The following is a 21,553-nucleotide window of genomic DNA, read 5'->3' on the forward strand; positions in this document are numbered from 1 at the left end:
AAAATAAAAAAATCATAAATAATTATTATCTGGCTGTTAATTTTCAACTGAAATATTTCAACAATGATTGGAGTAATTATACTATTCATATAAATGTTACATTCGCATCTTCTCAGTTCAAAAAATGTTTATACTACGGAGTAATAAAATAATATACGAGGGGTGGGAGAAATTTCTCCGAAATCGCATATAATAAAATATTATTTTCGAAAAGACAATGGGAATGAAAACGTTCTGGAACTGTATGATTTTTGTGGTACGGTACAATATGCCTATTGTGTATCGCACATGCCTCGGTTGACTAATCAACAAATTTTCCTTTTTTAAAAATTTATCTATCTTTGAAATGAATATTATGAATTCCATCCATGTATTTCATATATAGTGTTCCAACCAAATTCTCCTTATTTTGCTATAATAGTATTATTCATGGTATTTGCTAAAGTAAAATAATAGTGCTCCATATTTTAAATAAATTTTAAAAAACAACTTTTAGTTTAATAAATTGTGAAGATTTACAATGAATTACATGTTGGAATCTATGCCCGGCCAATGGAATTTGACTAATTATAATTTCAATGAGACATTTAATTTTGTGAAATTAAATGATATAGCATCGATCTACGTTCGGAGTAGATGACCGTGGTACATTCATTTTCTCAAATTTGATTCTCGGTGAGTGAGAAATAATGGATTAAAGTTGTGCAAAAATTGCAAACTAATTAAAAGAGCTATGGGAGAAGCTAAGGAATTAATTAAGAGAGTTAATTATCCCACATTGGAAGTTATAACCTTATTAAACAAGTATTTAATAAAAAGGATTATTACATGTACTCCCTCCGTCCGAAAATTTATCACCTATTTCCATTTCCGTCTGTCTCTAAAAATTTGTCATCTTTCACTTTTACCATTTTTAGTAGTGGACCCTACATTCCACTAACTCATTCACACTCACATTTTATTATAGAACTAATATATAAAAGTAGGACTCACATTCCACTAACTCTTTCAACCTACTTTCTATTACATTTCTTAAAACCCGTGTCGGGTCAATGGTGACAATTTTGGGGACGGAGGGAGTAATAATTAAAGTGGACCAAGATGGGCTGTAAGAGCCCACACGCGTGTGCCGCGAGCCTTGAGCCCGAGCCCGTGCCCGTGCCCTTGGATCTTGGCATTTGGTCTTTGGGTTGTTCTTTGGGCCGTTCTTTGGGCCTGGTTGTGGGCATAATCTCTCTCCTCTGCATTGTTTTTACGTGAAAGCTCTGTCCTCTCCTCCATCTAGTTCGCGGAGCTACGGTGATAGTGGTCTTGCTTCACCGAGACGTAGCCGTTTTATCTTTGGGGACGAAATGCCAATCGAAGAGCACTACCGGGCGTATCTCGTCTTGCGGAAAGATGTTCCCTCAACTCGGCTAATTCCTACTTTACGGTTTCGGTTTGAAGTTGTCTTTGTAATTTCGTTTTCAGTTCATCTTCGGTATTCCTTCTTTTGGGTGGTATTACACCCGGGTTTTTATCTTGTAAGAAGAAGAAACCGACGTTACACAATTCATTGAATAAATTTATAATATTATAATCTCACTCAGAGCGGAAATTTTTATAATCTTCTTTTTCTTTTGCAATTTTGGATCGTTTCCCTTTTTTCTAATAGAGTAAGTCTCATTAATAATATCTTGATTATTTAATTCATATATTTTTTTACTTCTATCTCGTCAATTGATTTTAGCCTCCTATCTAATTCTTAATAAGGTTAACTTTATAGTTTCTGAGTTATTTGCAACTATGATAGTACATTAATAATAAACCTCTTTCCGTTTCTTAATATGTATTTTATTTCAACTCAATATAAGTTTCAAAAAGTATTAAAGAAAATGGATTGAAAAAATTAGTGGTATGTGAATCCTAATTTTATATATTAATTTTAAAATAAAATATGAGTAAATTTAATTAGTAGAATATGGAGTTAATTATAAAAAAAATAGTAAAAATGAAGTGAGACAATTAATACGGGACGATTTAAAATGAAAAACGAGACACATAATGAGGACACTATGTAGCTTCACACTTAATTGTCTATTGTAATTATTTGTTACAAACTAAATAAAACAAGTCATCCCAAAAACAACAATGCTAGGAGAAAAAAACTCATTTAGTCTGTATAAATCCTACACTAGTTGCTTTTACAATCTGGAATATTGGAATTCGTAACATCCTTAACAAATTCATACGATCACTACATTCTTTAATATTAGGGAATTTGGAGCGTCGTGGATTTTAATGTGAAATTCGTCAAGTAGGAGAGATATAGAAAGAAAAAACATGATGCAACGGTATTGATCTGGAGAAAAATTATTAAAATTGAAAGACCATTAATTTTAGAGGACATGTCAAAATGACAAAAGTTGAGTATTTTTTTGAGACGAATGGGTATTATCGAGTGACATTCACCAAATCAATTTTAAATCACTAGGAATATCAAAATAAATAAAGGATATCAACATGTCAATGCAATTCATGTAATATACATTAGACATGCTCAAGGTTCGAGAATCGTCGGTTTCGGTTCCGAAAAATCTCGAACTTGAACCGAACCTTGAGTGTCCGTGGTTATGGTTTCGGTTCGAGCGGAGGTTTTGCGATTCTGTTGGTTTTCGCCTGTCCAATTTTCGGCAGTTTTGTAGTCCGTACGGTTAGTTTTCTTGGTTCTAGCACGGTTTCGTTCTATAACTTTGGAACCTACAATTACAGTTTGAGATTGTTCGAGAACCGTAAACCTTGAATATGTCTAGCATACATATGATATTCGGACTTCAAAGTAACATGGCAAGCTATAATGTAACATGTGAGTGCATGTCCAATCACTCCAAAACATGAAATTTCACCAATCCCTCATGTTATACCATGTTCCTCACAAACAAATAAAAATAAATCTTGTGCAAATATGCTCATAATCATCATCGCCATCATTATTTCAAAATATAAGTATATAAAATGATAACCATCCAAAAATAAGAATGACCAATTTACCCCCTGATCTGCCGACAGGTACATATCTACATACATACATTATTATTGTATAATAGCGTCAAGTTGGGAGGTGCAATCATCCAATCCCAACAAATTTCCATGTTTGTTTAGACTTTTGATCACATGTATCCAAAATTATTTTATTCCCACCTCTTTTTTGAATCTACTTAAAACCAAATCCCATCTCTCCATTTCAAAATTTCCTCAATCAAAAAGAGACATGTTTTTTCCTAGAGCCTTTTTGCTTCTCATCGCCATTGCATCCCTTCAATGGCCACAAATCGAAGCAACTAAGCAAATAGAAGCTCTCTCACGAATTTACAAAGAAAAGTTGCATAGAAACAGCATTGATAGAAGGCATTTCGATGCAAGCCATCACTCACACAACGTGAGAATTCTGTCTCAGAAAGGGATGAAAGAGAGTGACCGGATAGAGAAGCTGCCCGGCCAGCCGCCGGTCCGGTTCAAGCAGTACGGTGGCTATGTGACCGTGAACCAGACCGCTGGTCGAGCATTCTACTACTATTTTGCTGAGGCTCAACGAGCTCATCACAAGAAAATGCCTCTTCTTCTATGGCTCAATGGAGGTCACTTTCTTCACTTACTATTTTATTTTTTCAAGATTTTTTATTTGCTAATTTTTGTTTTTAATTATTTATGGACTATTTTATTTCATTGGAAACCCCATCGTTGACCCTTATTCCAAACCATGGCCTCATTTTTTAATTTTTACCTAATGGCATATTTCCTTCTAGAAAAAGAGCAATATGTTAGTAAAAGTACATTTCCCTTCTTTCGAAACTGATCAAATAAGTACTACTACAAAGTTAATTTATATTACTAGTTTATTTGTCCTTGTTATATGGGGTTACATATGAACTGACATAGACAAGCTACCTAAACTTATTAGCTGTTGCAAAATTAAATTTTTAGTGTAGAATTAAAATAATTCATCCAAAAACATGTTTGGACTAAACTCATACTACTACAATTTTCTTATATTTGTGACTAACTAGCTAATTATTCTGTCACCAAAAGCATACCACTTCTGCCAGTTGGGTCATTCCACAAAATTAATTCACTTCTATTTTTAGTAAATTTTTCTTTGTATTAAAATGGACATCGATCTACACTAACAATACTTTAATCACTTTACATTTTCTTATCTCTTTTACTTTATCAATTTCACGTAAAAATTTATGTCATTTCCAAATTCACTATTTTTATTGGATCGGAGGAAGTATTTATTTGGTTAATTTCAGTCAATTTAGATATTTTCGAAATTTGAACAGGTCCTGGCTGCTCATCTCTTGCCTATGGAGCAATGCAAGAACTTGGGCCATTCCGTGTCCACAGCGATGGCAAAACTCTCTACAAAAATCCATTCTCATGGAATCATGGTATCTTATTTTACTCCACCCATAATTATTTAACCACACATTTGGTTAATTTTTTTTACTAATGGTAATTTTTGTGAAGCTGCAAACTTGTTGTTTCTGGAGTCCCCGGCCGGCGTCGGATTCTCGTACTCGAACACGACCGCAGATTTTAGGAGTGGCGGCGACGCTAAGACGGCCATCGACAACTATGCTTTTTGGTGAACTGGTTGGAGAGATTTCCAGAGTACAAAGACAGAGATTTTTACATTTCTGGAGAGAGTTATGCAGGCCATTATGTGCCTCAATTGGCACACACAATTCTCTATCACAACAAGAAAGCTGGCAAGACCATTATCAATCTCAGAGGAATTATTGTAAGCCCTTTTATTTTATTTTTTAAATATTTTTTTAATTGAGTAGTTTCTTACTTTTAGATGAACATGGAGGAATTATTTGATTTGGATTGGGAGCATGATGGCATCATTATAGTATTATCCATTTCATGAGCATTTCCACAATGTTTGGGGCCATGTAACAATAATTCTAATGGTCCCTTGCTTCAAGTTTGGTCATGTGAAAGAATCATGTTTTTCTTTTAAAAAAAAATTAACCTCACATGATTTATATTCTCCCATAAATTTCGGATTAGTATTTTAATTTAGTCATGTGTATCATACAATTCTAGCAAACATAGTTCCAATTATTTTTTATAAGAAATGTTCAACACTTTTGTTAGTAACATACACTAATTCATGATATCCTCTGCTTTTATGATGGCTTTCCGCTGAGATTGAAATATTGAATGCAGATTGGAAATGCGGTGATAAACGACGAGACAGACACGATAGGAATGTACGAGTATTTCGGAAGCCATGCTCTAGTATCAGATGAAACCACCAAACAGATAATGACATACTGCGATTTCTCCCCTAACGCGACGACTCAACCGGACAAATGCAACGAAGCTGCGGAAGAAGCTGATAAAAACGTTAATGTTATTGATATCTATAACATTTATGCTCCCCTCTGTTGGAACCCTAACCTCACACAAACACCCAGGACTGCATCGGTAATTATAAACCTCTATGCTTGGTATGATGGAATGGAATGAAGATAGGAATAAAATGTCAATTTCTTTGGATTTCATTTGCATTTTATCCATTCACTCATTCATCCATCCACCAAGCAAATGAATAGAATGGAAGTAGGAATAACGTTCACATTCACATTTCATTCTACCATTCAATTCCATCATATCAAAAAGCCATAATGCTTACTATATGCTTGCTCAACTTTATTAAATTAGAGTATTTAATTTGTTGCGTTAATATAATGCAGGTGTCACATATGGATCCTTGCAGTGATTATTATGTGTATGCATATTTGAATAGGCCTGATGTTCAGAAGGCACTACATGCTAATGTTACCAAAATGTCCTACGATTGGGAACCATGCAGGTAATTAATTCAATTTTCTTCATAATATATGAGATTGAGTACTTATATATAATAGTAGCGGGTAGTAGTGATAAAATGCAAACTGCATCTTCTCTACAAACTCTAAACTATGATCGAACGTTAGATTTTAAGATTTGATCTCAACGAGATGACAAATAACGTCAACTGAAAATGTCAAACACAACATCAATCGGTTGTCAATGTTGAAGTTGTGTTGATGTTATTTGTTTGACATCAAATCTTGGAATCTAATGACCCGATCATAGTTTGGAATTTGTACAATATATAGAGTTTGCATTTATAGTAACAACTTAATTTCCGTAAAACTACAACTCTAGCCCAAAAAATAAACCAAAATTCATAATCATATGTTGGTCCTTATAGTTAGATTCGTACTAAAACTAGTTTTATTTGAATAATATAGCGATGTTATCAAAAAATGGACCGATAGCGCTTCGACCGTTCTCCCACTTGCAAGAGTTCATGGCTAACGGACTTCGAGTTTGGGTATTTAGGTAACAATCTTTCCCTCTCATTATTCAAGTCTTTATTTCTCTCCACTTAGGTGTTTTGATTTTGAACTTGAACTTCAACGTCTATAGAAAATATGTCGATTTCTATCGATTTTCATAATTGAAATAAGCTTTGATGTACTCAATGTTGTAGTGGAGATACGGATGCAAGGGTACCAGTTACTTCAACAAAGAATTCCATCAACAAATTGAAACTTCCCATTAAAACTCTATGGCACCCTTGGTTCCTTGGTGGAGAGGTACTTGCATATCTTAGAATCATTTTAATTTCTTTTTGCTATATGGGAATAAATAAATTGTATGTTTAATAAATAATAATGCAGGTTGGTGGGTATACACAAGTGTATAAAGGTAATCTAACATTTGCTACAGTTAGAGGGCAGGACATCAAGTGCCTAGTTTCCAACCGGCTCGAGCGCTTTCTCTAATTATGCATTTTATTGATGGGACAGATCTCCCTAATTCTTCAAGAATATAACTCTTTATCATTTTTCAACTCATTATTATTAATAAAATGTCCTTCCACACGTGTGAGCAATTCATTCATCCTTGTAGATTTGATCCTTACTCCCATGTGTTAATTAATAACTAATGGGTTAAGGTTTTGATCAACTAGTCTAGTGAATCTGTTTGATCAGTTCACGTATTTCTCATGCACATGCTGATGCAGTTCTAGAAGACAAGTCTTAGAGGCTAAGAAAAGTATATTTTTGGTTTTATTTATTTCCTAGTTAATAGAATTAGGAGATGAAAAAAATATTAGTTATTTTTGCTTATTATCTTTTAGTTATTTTCTTTCTTGATCAGTCAACTGTTGCAAAATGGAATTCACACTGTCTATACAAATCATGTTGATTAGTCATAGAATCTCCATATCCAATGTCCAAAGGGACAAGTAAGCATGTTAACACCGATGGTAAAATCTTCAAGCAATTTGAATTCCAGCATCGCCGACATTAATATTCTATGTGTTCCCTGGATTGATGAGCAAATCCCCTCTCCTTTATGATGCGGTTTTAGAGACAAGTCTTGGAGGTAGAAAAGTATATTTTGGTTTATTTATTTCCTAGTTAATAGAATTAGAGATTGGAAAAAATATTAGTTATTTTTGCTTATTATCTTTTAGTTATTTTCTTTCCATAAGCTTAGATTTCATATTATTTTCTTTCTATAAGTTTAGGATTCCTTTCCTATAAAGGCTTCTTGTTGATCTTCAAGCAGACTTTGAAATAATAATTTTGCATTGAGTTTTATACTCAGTTCTCAATTTAGTTGAGTTCTTTTTATCCTAGTTTAATCATTCTCATAGTTTCTCTACTTCATTTGCATCATTTGGTATCACGATCCTGGTTGATTATCAATGGCGAACGTAGAACCTGCTCGATACCAAATGATGCAAATGAAGTAGAGAAACTATGAGAATGATTAAACCAATGGATAAAAAGAACTCAACTAAATTGAGAACTCGAGAGTATAAAAACTCAATGCAAATTATTATTTCAAATCCTTTTGAAGATCAACAATAAGCCTTATATAGCAAGAAATCTAAACTATGAAGAAAATACAAACTAATATGGAAGAAAATAACTAAAAAGATAATAAGCAAAAATAACTAATATTTTTTCCATCTCAATTTTTAACTGTGAAATAAATAAAACCAAAAATATACTTTTCTTAGCTCCAAGACTTCTTCTAGAACTGCATCACATCACATGCACTATGGTCTCAAGCGCCTAACTAATTTCAATTAATCACATATATAAAAATTATCAAGAATCATTATTGAATTTAGTGGAATTGGATTAAATTTTAATCTAGATAAACCCTAAGTTAGATAATGATAAATGGTTATTTGATTATTTAAGATTTAATTTTATTAAATTAAAATCTGGACGATCTTAAGTACTATAAGATAGATTAATTTTTATCTATTAAGTGATTTAAATAAATTATAAAAGTAATCCAGATTCATTAATTTTAATGGATATTGATTAAATTCTAAACGAAATGTATAGATTAATTTCTATTTGTTCTGTTTATCAATTGGATTGTTAAATATTTAATTTTAATCGTAGTTGGTGGATGTCTGCTCACATATGCATGAATATGATAAACAATTAAAAAACTCTAGTTCAAAAATAATAAATTTGTACCCCTCCGTCCCATAGTAGATGTCACTTTCCTTTTTAATTAGTTTATCCTATAAAGATGTTATATTTCTTTTTTTTAAAAGTTGTCTCTCACATCAATTATAAAATTATATTTTCTCTACACTTACACACAAAATAACATCTCCAATATCTCGTGACATCTTCTAGGTGTGACATCTATTATGGAACGGAGGAGATATTTATTGTCTCCATAATGATCTAAGTATGAAGTAATGTTGCGACTCACCCTAGTGGAAACAATGTTACGAGTTCATATGATTTATGTATCTTTGAATATAGGTTATCAAGACATGCAAAGTTAGTTTCCTAGTAATATAGCGACCCATCTTAGTGGAAGCCATAATGCTAAGATCATCTTTTATGTTTTTCGTGTTTCGATATGAAACTATAAGAACATCTTTTATGTTTTTAGTGTTTCGATACTTGATTATGGATGTGTTGCCTCGTTTATATTTTTAATTCGTTGAATTCTAGGGATTTGAGAATAAATTTTTATGATTATTTAATTCCTACACAAACTATGTACTTCCCATGTTCGTTGTTAGGTGATTTATATTTCTTTTTAGGGCGTCATAAGCTAAGTGAGTTATTTCTTTTTAACATTCTTTTCTCTTACTTTTTCCTCTCGTACTCTTTCATCTACCTTATTTTATTTTTTCCACTTAACTAACAAAATCTCTTTTTCTTAAATCTCATGTGAAAAGAAATTCTCACTTAGTGAGAGACAGATGGAGTGTGATTAATGGCATGTGGTGGAATCGACAAAGAATCCATATGTTAGATTATGATTAATGACACTAAAAAAGATAACTTAAGAGTGAAAGCTTTTAAGGGTCCAATTAATCTGTTGTGAGTTACTAGATAAGATTAACAACCTTAAAGCTAGTAATTATTGTTGTCCGATCAACGATAGTAATTAGGTGACTCGCCTAGTAACCTTGAAGTCATTGTTTGTATATCATAATTGTGTTTTAAATGATCTAAAGTAGTGAAATCTTATTCCTGGAATTCATCTATGTCCTCTGCTGTTTTCTCAATCAATTTAATTATTGTTCGGTTTAATTGTTGCATTTACTTGTTTAAATTTTTTAATCAGTTTAAAACCAACCAAACCTGTATTTCAAAATAGTATATGGAGATGAGTATTTGATAGACAGCCTGTGAATTTATTTCATGTATGTGAATTTATTTCATGTATTCGATACATGTCTAACCTTGGCTATCTATCTCTAACTTGTAAACTTGCAAATAGTTGTGGCATTTATAAATTGTGCATTAGCAGTCAGGATACATTGGGCAATCACAAGGAAACGTTGGGTGGCTGCCGAGATACGTAGGATTCATTGGGGGACCACCGAAATTCATTTTGTGGGTGTAGAGAGAAAATGTAGAATAAAAAGAGTAGAAAGAATGGATGATGAAATGACGTGTTAAGTGAGAGTATTTATAGAGGAAAAATATATTTTCTTTATTTCATTAGTGTTGACACATTTTTTCTTTGCATTTGTTTTAAAAAAAATGATGATAAATAAAGTAAGAGAGAGAATAATGTAGTGAATGTTATTCTCTACATTGTTCTCTCTTTTATTTTTAGGAAACAAACTAAAAAGGAAAAAAATTCTAATTTTAGGAAACGGAAGGAGTTTTACTCCCACAGTTTTTAAAAGTATGAACATTTGTTCACGGAATTTTAATATATAATTAGTAAAGTAAGATGAGAGATAAAGTGTAAGTAATATTAGTTGAAAGTGGGTTCCACATCATTAGTAATGTAGTGTAATTGTTTAAGTTGTAAATAAAATAATGTGTAAGGGTAATGTGTTGTTTAATTATTCCAAAATTCAAATTTTAATACTTCCCCGTCCCAACGAAGTTGAGTCCTTCCATTTTGGGATGCCCCAACTAAGTTGACTTATTTCTTTTTTTCGACCAAAAACAAATATCCAATCGTCATACTTTATTTGATCACCTACTTTATTCCTCTTTGTTTTTCCTACTTTATTCATATATGCTACTTTTCAACATAATTTCTTAATGTTTGTGTCCAAAAGTTTTGACTCAACTTGTTGTGACTAAGGAGTACTTTTCTGGACGATTAATAAAGAAATAGTTTATACATTTCCGAGAAGAATAGAGCATAACTTAAATCAAATGTGAAACAGAAATGTACCAACATGATTGAAATGAAGAGAATATGATATTTCGGAAATGGCTAGAAAACCGCAGAGAAAATTGACTTTCATTAAGGCCGAAAAACAGCTGAACCGCAACCACCGTGTTCCAGCTGTTTTTCCAGCGTCGCATTTTGCTTTTTTGCGTTGCAGTAAGGCCAAATTTTTGCGGCGCCTCCTACTCGTTGCAATTAGTAGCCTATTGTAAATGCTCTAAAATGGAGGGATTACGTAACGTAACAACCCATTAATTTCCTATCAATAAATGGAATTGTACAAGGTACAAAAGGCCGGCGATTTAATGCAACCATTCTATAACAAGCGGCTTAGAGGCTTGAGCCATTAGGTAGGTATAATAATACTACTTTCAAAATATAGATTTGACTATCAGTCTAGTGCAAAAGTTTAATTTCAGTCCTGCATCTACGTTAATGCATTAAATGAGTTAAAGACAATTTTAAATTCTAAACTATTCCCAATGTTATGAATGAACACGGGTCGACTCGAATTATTCGGTAAAATCATAGGGTTAGGGCGAAAATCGTAACCCATATTCAAGCGGGCTACAGGCTAACCCGTTCGGGTCGATGGGTTATGCGGGCTGACCCGAGTGGATTAGGAGTTAGCCTACAGATTGAGCATTTAATATAAAAATACAATTAAAATTTTGGATTATATACTTATATGAAATATATTTGGTAATATCAATATTAAATACCAACATTGATGTGAAGAATATATGGTAATTATGTCTTCTCTCTCAAATTGAAAGTTAGGGTTTGCATGAATTATAGTTAATTGTAGTCGATTCATGTGTGCTATTAATTAAACGATATGTTATTTATTTTGTCAATTTTCAATTGTTATTATTTTCTTTTTCTTGATCATTTTGATAATACTTTACTATTTGTGACAATCGCTTTTTAACAATCTAGAATATTGATTGGATAGAAAGTAATATATCAATTACTATTGACCCGAATAGTCGGGGTTAGCTCGAACCCGAAGATTTAGGGTTAGGTCCGAAAATTTTAACCCGAAAAATTCACTTCGAATAATCCGCATCCAAATAACACAACAACCGTGTGGATTAGCCCGAACTTGAGCGGGTTAGCCCAATTGACATCCCCATTCGAATTGTAAAACATAAATTAAAACTCAAATATTTAATTTTGCATTAAAATATAGAGTCTTTTCTTGGGTCTCGAAATCTAGATGTACTTAGTGGGAATGTGGGATGCCATTATATGATTAATATTTTTATTATTTAATAATTAATATGAAATAAAAATAACGTAATTTCGTGCTCTCATACTTTAAAATGAAAATTTGATAGACATGGAATATTTTTACAGACTCCTGTAATATAGAACTTAAAAATATTTATACTCATTAAAAAAACATGAAGAGTGGAAATAAAAGTTAATTACTCCCTCGGTTTTCACGGAAATAGCCATATTTCCTTTTTATCGTCCCGATAAATAGTCTATATCCATTTATGACAACCTTTTTCTCCTTCTTTTAACTTTATTATTGTGGACTCCACTATCTACTACACAATTTCAACTGCAAACCCCAATAATTTTGTCTACTCCTTTGTTTTATAGTAGTGGAGACATTTTTTCCATCGAAAATTAAAAAAATTGTGTTAGGCGAGTTAAATAAATAAATAATACGTAGGAAAAAAAAGTAGAGAGAAGAAGAAAGAATAAAGTAAGAGAGATAAGTAAAGTAGATGAGAAGAAATGTCTAACTTTTACTAAAAAAATAACTTCACTACTATGGAGCGGATTGGAGTATTAATTTTCAACTGGAAAGCTTAAATGTAGGGACAGCTTAAATGTAGGGACGATCCTATCAGGACTAGTAGTAGCATAGTAGCATACGTCGTAGAGGCTATAGTCGAGCTACTAATAGAAGTAATTAAAGAGCTCAAAACCATTGACAATAAAAACAAATGGAAACACCATTTACTAATATTAAATCCAATTTTTAAACACAATGAGACAGCAAATAGCATTGATTCTTATTTTCACTTTGGTGCCTACATCATTTCTTACAACAGCGGAGAAGAATGGAAAGAAACAAACTGAAGCGCTATACAACTTTTACACGAGTAAGGTCAGGGAGAATAGTAAGATTGACACGAGTGATTTCAATCCAGCAAGCATTGATTTTAGTGAAATAGAAATTACAGCGAAAAAAGGGAAGAAAGAGAATGAGAGAATAAAGAGATTGCCTGGACAACCAAAGGTTGAGTTCAAGCAATACGGTGGATATGTGACCGTTGACCGGTCTGCGGGGAGAGCTTACTATTACTACTTTGTAGAAGCCCACCACTCTCCCCAATCATCACCTCTTCTTCTCTGGCTCAATGGAGGTACTACTATTTAATCGAATTTATCTATTGCAAGTAATACTCACAACTAGGATACGTGATGCAGAAATGTATGGAGAATTATTAAATTGGTAGGTAATAAGAAAAACTCTAGTTACTTATAAACATAAATAATCTTATTAATAAAAACTGCGTTCAAAACAAAGATAGTATTTATGGTGTTCATTATAAATTGTTATTTTGATAATGAAAGGAAGTGGTATTTGAATAGGACCAGGGTGTTCTTCTCTTGGTTTTGGAGCAATGGAGGAAGTCGGGCCTTTTCGGGTTCACAGCGATGCCCGGACACTCTACCTAAATAATTTCTCATGGAACCATGGTCTATATATCTTTCTCTCTCTTTAGTAGTCTAGCTAGGGTGTTAGTGTTGGGTCAAGTGGATTTAATACAAATTGATATTGTTGTGTTTCAGCTGCAAATGTGCTATTTTGGAGTCGCCGGCAGAGTCGGGTTCTCGTATTCGAATAGATCAGCGGATTTGAAGAGCACCGGAGACAGAAGAAGCGCCGTCGACAACTACAATTTCTTGGTGAATTGGTTGGAGAGATTTCCTGAATATAAAGAGAGGGATTTCTACATTGCAGGAGAGAGTTATGGTGGCCATTATATACCACAATTGGCACAAACCATTCTCTGCCACAACCAAAATCCTCACCATATTAACAACACCATCATCAATCTCAAAGGGATTATTGTAAGTTCCATCCATAAAATACACATATAGATTATGAGCCTGTTAGATTGCTAACTGCTAACTATGTCAACATTCCATGTTATAGATGTTAATAGGTAATCAAAATGGATATCGGGTATTAGATCCAATATCTAAATCGAAAAAATCGGATAATTGGATACCGAAACGATTTTTGGGTATCGGATCGGGATCGGGTAGTGGAATTTTGGATGATCGGATATCGGATTACCGATCGATCGGTATACAGATTATCCAGATTTATTTTTAAAATTAATAAATTATATTTTTTATTATAATTAAATATAATTTAATTTCTTAATTATAAGTGGATGGATGAAAAATGTTAATATGTAATTTAATTTCTTATTGTGGAGGAATGAAAGATGTAATTTAATTAAATTTCTTTTTAATTTCTTATTTTGGAGGGATGAAAGATGAAAAATGTAATTTAATTTTTTTAATAACATATGGATGGATGAAAGATGTCAATATGTAATTTAATTTCTTATTGTGGATGGATGAAAAATGTTAATATGTTACTATAACTTATGAATTTTGTATTTCTTAGAGTTTAGAGTTATTTTTTCTAAAATTCGATCTATTACAAGAATTTGTATTTCTAAAGATTTTTAGTTATTTTCTCTTAAATTCGAACTATTACAAAAATTTTGTATTTCTAAAAGTTTGTAGTTATTGTCCCTTGAATACTACTTCAACTTTGTATTAAATTTGAACTAAATAGTATATTAAATAAACTCTAAAAATTGTAGTTTCTTTTCTAAAAGAAAAAAATAATAAAAAATTCAAAATCACAATCGGAAGCTGGACATCCGATTTTTGGAGATGAAACCCGAGTCGGGTATCCGGGTACCGAAATCAAATTCGATCGGGTATCGGGTATCGGGTATTGAATTTTGGGAATTTCGGGATCGGGTACCCCAAAATTTCCGACCCGATTTGTAGCCTAGATGTTAATACGAAGATATTTTTATGTCAATGAATTTGTTGACACAACTAAATATATCAACAAGAAGACATATATTGTGTCAACAAAATTCAATTGACATACAAATGCTTTCGTGTTGACATAGTTAGCAATTAGCAAATAGTTAACAACCGATTAGATCCATATAGATTATTGATTATCTAGTTATGTTCAACCATGCGCAGATTGGGAATCCCACAATTAACGATGAGACAGACTTAAAAGGGATGTATGAATATTATGAAAGTCATGCCCTCATTTCTAGACAGACTTTGAACCGCATCTTGAGATACTGTGATTTTACAGACAGCGGAAAGGGCTTATCAACGCAATGCCTCATTTTTATTAATTTGTTTGAAATCATAGAGAAAAAAAGAACAAATCGAGCTTTGATATTTATGAATTTTGTGAAATTAAAATTTTAATAACATTTTTTTAATGTATTAGAATCAAACTAAATATTATTTAGTTTGGGCTCAAGTCCATTCCCATCTATTTTCGTTACTATGGGCTACTTTTTAGGATGTTTTGTAGTGAAACTAATAGTATTACTATGAGAAAATCCTGCAGCGTAAATCCTGCTTTGTTATATAATCAGTTATCATAAATAAAGTTGAGTATTAAATTTTTATGAGTTTATAAAGTTAGTCGTTTATTTTTAATAAAAAAAAGCATTAATCGCTCTTTTTTATTGCAATTTCTTTCTCTCTCTTATCTTTATACTTTTTCATCTCTCTATTTATTTTATATAAATTCTTAATTCTCTTAAAAGTTTTGTCTCACTTTTATGGGACGGAGGGAATGTATTTTTGATTTACTTAATTAATTTGATGTGCAGGCAATGACTTTTGATCCATGCACTGACCAATATGTGCATACATACCTCAACAGACCTGAGGTTCAACAGGCTCTTCATGCTAATATCACCAAAATTCCATATGATTGGCAAGCATGCAGGTTACAATTATTTTTTATCATTGTTTAATTTTTTCAAACTAAGTTTTCAAAATTTAAACAATATTTCCTGAAACGTGATATAATAAATAGATACATAATCGGTTTAAATAAAAACTAATTGGAGAAAATATTGATTATAAAAAATAAAGTATCCCAATTAATAGCAAAAGGATAAATATATTTATATCACTTTATCCAAAACTATTTTGGTTCTATATAAGTACTACTATAAGTAATCGGTTTTGTAACGATTGTGTCCCTGTCCATTTTTCAAGCTCCGAAAAGTGGACTATAGTCTATTCAACCTTTTTTAATAAGTAAACATAGATTGACAATCACTTGTTTAGACCTAAAAAATGGACGAAGGAATGTTTGGTACAATTTGATAGTTTATCATACTTCCATATCCGAAAGATAGTCTTATTTTATCGTTTTAGAATGTCCAAAAAAATAGTTCTATTTAAAAAAATGAAAAATTTCTCTTTCATACTCTATTCATTTTTTTCTCTTTTCTCTCATACTTTATCCACTTTCTCTCTCTTTCTTACTAGTTTCTACTAATTTTAATTAAAATCAGTGTAGTTCGCATTGATGGAGTACCTTTTTTTTGGAAGAAAGGAGTATAAAAATATTCTCATTATAAAGTTCAGATATACTGAGATTTAAATTAATCCACCCAAAAAAATAAATACAAGTATGGGAAAATGCGCCTTGATAATATAACCTTTGTAATTTATGGTATATTTGGTTTTTAATAATACTTGTGCATTGTGTTATAAATTACAGCAAAGTGAATGGAGAATGGCAAGACAGCCCGCAACTGTCATACCTCTTCTCAAAGACTTGATCGCCGCGGGTCTTCGAGTTTGGATTTATAGGTAATTTTCACGTTTTAATCTCTTTATTTTGCAATGTGATATGATTTATATTTCAGAAACACTTTCATATGCATGATTGAAAAGTTATGTCATATTGATTTCTCCAATTGCTAATAGAAGTCTAATGGATTTCGATTATATAATTATTGAGTTCTATGCATAATTACTCATTTTTTCTTTAACAAACAAAACAGAGTTCTCCTAAATTAATCATTACTCCCTCCGTCACGATTAATAGTCCTTTTAAATGGTGCGGGTTTTAAGAAATGTTAAGAAAAGCGGGTGGAAGAAAGTTAGTGGAATAGGGATTCGACTTGTATATATTAGTTTTAAATGATATGTGAGAGGAATGAGTTAGTGGAATGTGGGGTCTTTCCATTTATGGTAATTATGAACCAGGAACTCTTATTCGTGGACGAGTAAAATGGAAAAACGGAACTCTTATTCGTGGACGGAGGAGTACCTTATAAAAATAATTAGTAAAGACTAAATGGTTATTTTAAAATTAATTGGTGATAGAAGAAGTGGTCAATTAGAGAGATCTCCTACTGTGTTTTTTTGCCCAGCAGATTGTGCTGTGCTTGAAACGACAACATATAAAGAATGAAACGCTGGAGTGAAAATGGTGGATCCTTGTCATATCTTTCATGTATTACTTTATTCAATATTGTCCTACAAATACTATACTGGTACTATTAACTTATTCTTTATAGGAGCTAATCTTTTCAAATTTTGCTGACATTTTCGAATTGAGCTCGTATTTTAGTTTATTAATTTAATTGAAAATTATAATATATTTGTGTGTGTTTTAACAAAAAACAAAAATAACATAACATTTTTTAGAATTATATTTGAAAATTATAATATATTTGTGTGTGTTTTATTACAACCATTTTTTCTTTTGTTTTTATAATAGTTTTATTTTTGTTAAAACTCTCAAATATATTATAGTTTTCAATTAAAATGATAACGTAACATAGTTTGAAGATTTTTTTATGATATTAGAGATTATTCTTAAAATAAATTATTAGCTTTAAATAATTAGAAATAAAAAGTGCTATGGAAAATAATACTCGTACTCCATTAAAAAAGAAAGATGTAAAATATAAATATTAAACACAATAAAAACATACATATATATTCAATATTATGATCATAATTTATACGTATTTTAATTTGTAGATATAATTGAATTATTTTGTGTTTATGAGTCTTCAAATAAATATTCCATAATGAAAATAAATAGCTAGTATTCCCTATAACTTAAAGAAAAGGAAGAGAAAATAAACAATTTATTCAAAAATAAAAGAAATTGAAAATTGAAAATTCGACTTGCATATTTTTCAATACGGTATCATTTGAAAAATTGTCGGCAAAATCATTTTAAAAAGTTGTAAAATTCACAATTAGATAAGGAGCTAATAAATTAATAGTACCAGTATAGTATTAGCGGGAGTATCTTGGATAATACATGAAAGAAATGACAAGGCCCCACCATTTCCACTCTTGCGTTTCATTCTGTGTATGCTGTCGTTTCAAGCACAGCACAGCCTGCTGTGTTTTTTAACACAACAGGAGATCCATCCCCATTCATTAGACTTATATAATACTCCCTTCGTTTGCAATAAAGTCATATTTCTGTTTTGGCATCTCGATAAAAGTTACATTTCATCTTAGCATAAATGGTAAGTAGGTCATACATTCTACTAACTTACTTCACTCTCAATCTATTATAAAACTAATATAAAAATATGGATCTCATATTAACTTTTCCAACCCACAATTTTAAAAGGGTAACGCTTCTAAAATCGTGTGAACTTTCACAATAGTTTGGTATTTCCCGTAAACTTTAAATGTTGCATTAAAAGTCACAGCGAAATTTTAAATTTTTTTTCTAACAAACATAAAACGACGTCGTTTGTGTTCCGCTGCCAAGTCACACTTCCAGCTGTCACGTAGGATAAGTTTATGTCAGAAACTACCGGGTCGGGTCGTTTGAGAAATTTGCACAACCCGGTAAAGTTCATGATTTTTTATGCAACTTTTAAAATTCACAAAAAAAACTAAACTATTGTGAAAGTTCATGATTTTAGAAATAATTTACCCTTTTTAAAACTCGTGCTCACACAAATGTTACTCCTATTGTAGGACGGAGGGAGTAGTGTTTTCACACCAATGTAGGACATTTTGTAGTTATTTTTGTTTTATTTGTAACGCTTTCCCTCAAGCCCTTTAAGGTAAACCTTATAGTGATTGGGCTTTTCGATCGGATTAGCAATCCTTTATCGAATTGGCCCAAATTTAAAGCCAATTATATTATTGTGCCGACATTTTTCTATTTTGTAATCGTTAAATTTAACTGGGTATCCGTTCTAATACTATGATAGGAATCCATAGATTACATCCTAAAATTAATTTCTAAAGGGAGGAGTGACTTATTAAACTTATACTAGTAATTTTAGATCTCTTTTTTATTCCTATGTGATATTCCCTTTGTCCCAATATATGTGATATATTTTTTTGGACACATGCTTTTAGATAGTGGTATTTAGTGGTTAAATGAAGAAAGATTAAAGTACGAGTAAGAAAAAAAATGAGAAAAAGTAGGAGAGATAATAAAGTAAGAGAGAGATAGAATGAGATTATTATTTTTTTTGCTATAAAAATATGTCTCACTTACATGAGACTACTTAAAAGGAATACGTGCTACTTATAGTGGGACGGTCTCATTTATAGTGGGACGGTTGGAGTATGTTATTATATACTTTTGTTTCATTTGTCAAGAAGATGCCAATGTTTGGATCAACTAAATTTGCGATCTATGTAAATTGATATACTACTACTATTTAAGGTAAATTAATTGAGGGGTGTGTAACAGTGGGGATTTGGATGGAAGAGTACCAGTTACTTCAACAAAACTTTCAATTCAACTCTTGAAACTCAATCAAACAACTCCATGGCTTCCTTGGTACATTGATGACCAGGTAATTAATTCACCCGCCACATACAACTTTCTTTTATTAATATAAACAATAATATTTTTAATATATATAAATATATAATGGTCGAAATAATAAAATATGTTAATAATTGAGTGCAGGTTGGTGGGTATACACAAATATATGAAGGAAATTTAACATTTACAACCGTGCGAGGAGCAGGACATCAAGTGCCTAGTTATCAACCTTCTCGAGCCCTTTTTCTTATCAAGCATTTTCTTCATGGGAAACACCTTCCTACTTCTACAAACTTAACTCTATTTTCTTCTTCTCATTATTAACTTTTATAATTGTTTGCATGTTAATTTATGTAACTGTTTTCTTTTACTGTTATCATTTAAATGATGATTGGAGATTAAGCCTAATATGTTAGAATTGAATCAAGAAATTCAAGTACTAATCTATACTTCGATGAAAAATAGAGATTATACAAATATATAAACCTAAAGCGAAGCGTACTAGACTCCACGTGGAATGATTCCTTGATAGATATTGCATTTGGAATGGTTTTGGTCTTCCATATGATCAAATACATTCTTCTTAGATTTCCGCATTGAGAATAACGAAAGTATATCACTACAACATAATAAGTTCTCTCTTATTTTCAGTTCGGTCCCTCAACAAACTGAAAATAATAATATGGTATTTACACTTTAAATCTATAACAATGTAATAGTCCGTAACTTTAACTTTAATCGATCACTTCAATTGGCTACTTTAAGATAGCTACACACATAATAGCACATTTTCAGCCCATAGAGGATTCGAACCCAGGTCTGATGCACCTGAGCCCTTAGTCTACGTCTCTAACAGCTAGCACAATCCATCTTCTTTTATTTTCAAGTGACGCGTTAGAAATCTGCGCCCCTCTTAGAGACGCAAAATCAAAACACGTCTTACCCTTTCTTGGAAGGAAAAAAAGTCTTCCAAACACAGATTTTGTTCCCTATATTCGTCTACTTTGAGAAAAATTCCATGACACCATAGCATTAACATCCCAATTCACAGCACAAGTTGAGAAACGCATGACTTTTTTTTTTATAATCCAAAAACCTCAAGCTGCCATGAGACCGTGCAAAGCTGAACACAGGGCACAACAAGAACTTTTGAATGTTTAGCTAGCTAAGGAAATAGATCATATAGTAGATTTACAATGAAATCACTAGGGATTGAATGTAGAGTTTTTGTTATTTTAGATTACATATCTTACCTTTTGTAGACTCTTTTTTCCTTACAAAGAACACCGATTTTCTCTATAATACATAAGCTTAATGAATACAAACAGAGTTCAATATAGATAACAATCAAATACCTATCACAACGAAGAAAACAAACCAACTAGAACTAAAGCCTAGCAAAATAGAAGCACCCAACAATACAGAGAAAAAGGCCAAGAGCCACAAAACCTGTACAACTTCAAGTTTTTGGGTCTTTGATCCAACCCGATGCATCTTCATTCCTTTTCTCCCATATGAACCATGAGAATCAATTGAATCTCAAAGAAACCAGTTAGGGACCAACTGATAATTTAAAGTTTACTATATATTACGACCAATTCCTAACTTCATGTAGTTTGTCGAGTACTTGATCATACGAGAATGGATATTTAGGGTAGGTAGGTACGATATACCTTAGCGAAACCACTATACCGTATACCTTACTGTAAATACGGTATGCGAAAAATTCATACCTTTATCTTACCAAAGTTTTCGGTATCGAACTTGGTATACCTTATTTTCGGTATGACAAATTTCCATACCGATACCGATCCTCATTTTTGGTATACCGTAGTTCGGTATACCTTACTTTAGTATACGACTTTCAACATCAATTAAAATAGAAAATTAGAGTATTTATATTTTATAATTTTAAAAATTAATTTAATAATTTTATTCATAATT

At 31.7% G+C, this 21,553-nt stretch overlaps 1 protein-coding gene and 1 pseudogene across 1 annotated transcript; both read left to right on the forward strand.

Annotated features, from left to right (window-relative positions):
• The first annotated feature begins 3,163 nt into the window (after nucleotides 1–3,163).
• LOC125199282 (serine carboxypeptidase-like 40) lies at nucleotides 3,164–6,926 on the forward strand. Its single transcript, XM_048097353.1, is given in 11 exon segments — nucleotides 3,164–3,617; nucleotides 4,323–4,430; nucleotides 4,510–4,617; nucleotides 4,620–4,783; nucleotides 5,218–5,478; nucleotides 5,748–5,866; nucleotides 6,291–6,338; nucleotides 6,340–6,381; nucleotides 6,533–6,638; nucleotides 6,723–6,777; nucleotides 6,780–6,926. Coding segments are annotated over 11 exon segments (1,476 nt in total). The 5' UTR covers nucleotides 3,164–3,250; the 3' UTR covers nucleotides 6,878–6,926.
• Nucleotides 6,927–12,742: 5,816 nt separating this feature from the next.
• LOC125199285 lies at nucleotides 12,743–19,942 on the forward strand (annotated as a pseudogene).
• Nucleotides 19,943–21,553: the final 1,611 nt, after the last annotated feature.

This window comes from Salvia hispanica, unplaced genomic scaffold, assembly GCF_023119035.1.
Source record: "Salvia hispanica cultivar TCC Black 2014 unplaced genomic scaffold, UniMelb_Shisp_WGS_1.0 HiC_scaffold_446, whole genome shotgun sequence".
Classification (NCBI taxonomy): Eukaryota; Viridiplantae; Streptophyta; class Magnoliopsida; order Lamiales; family Lamiaceae; genus Salvia; species Salvia hispanica.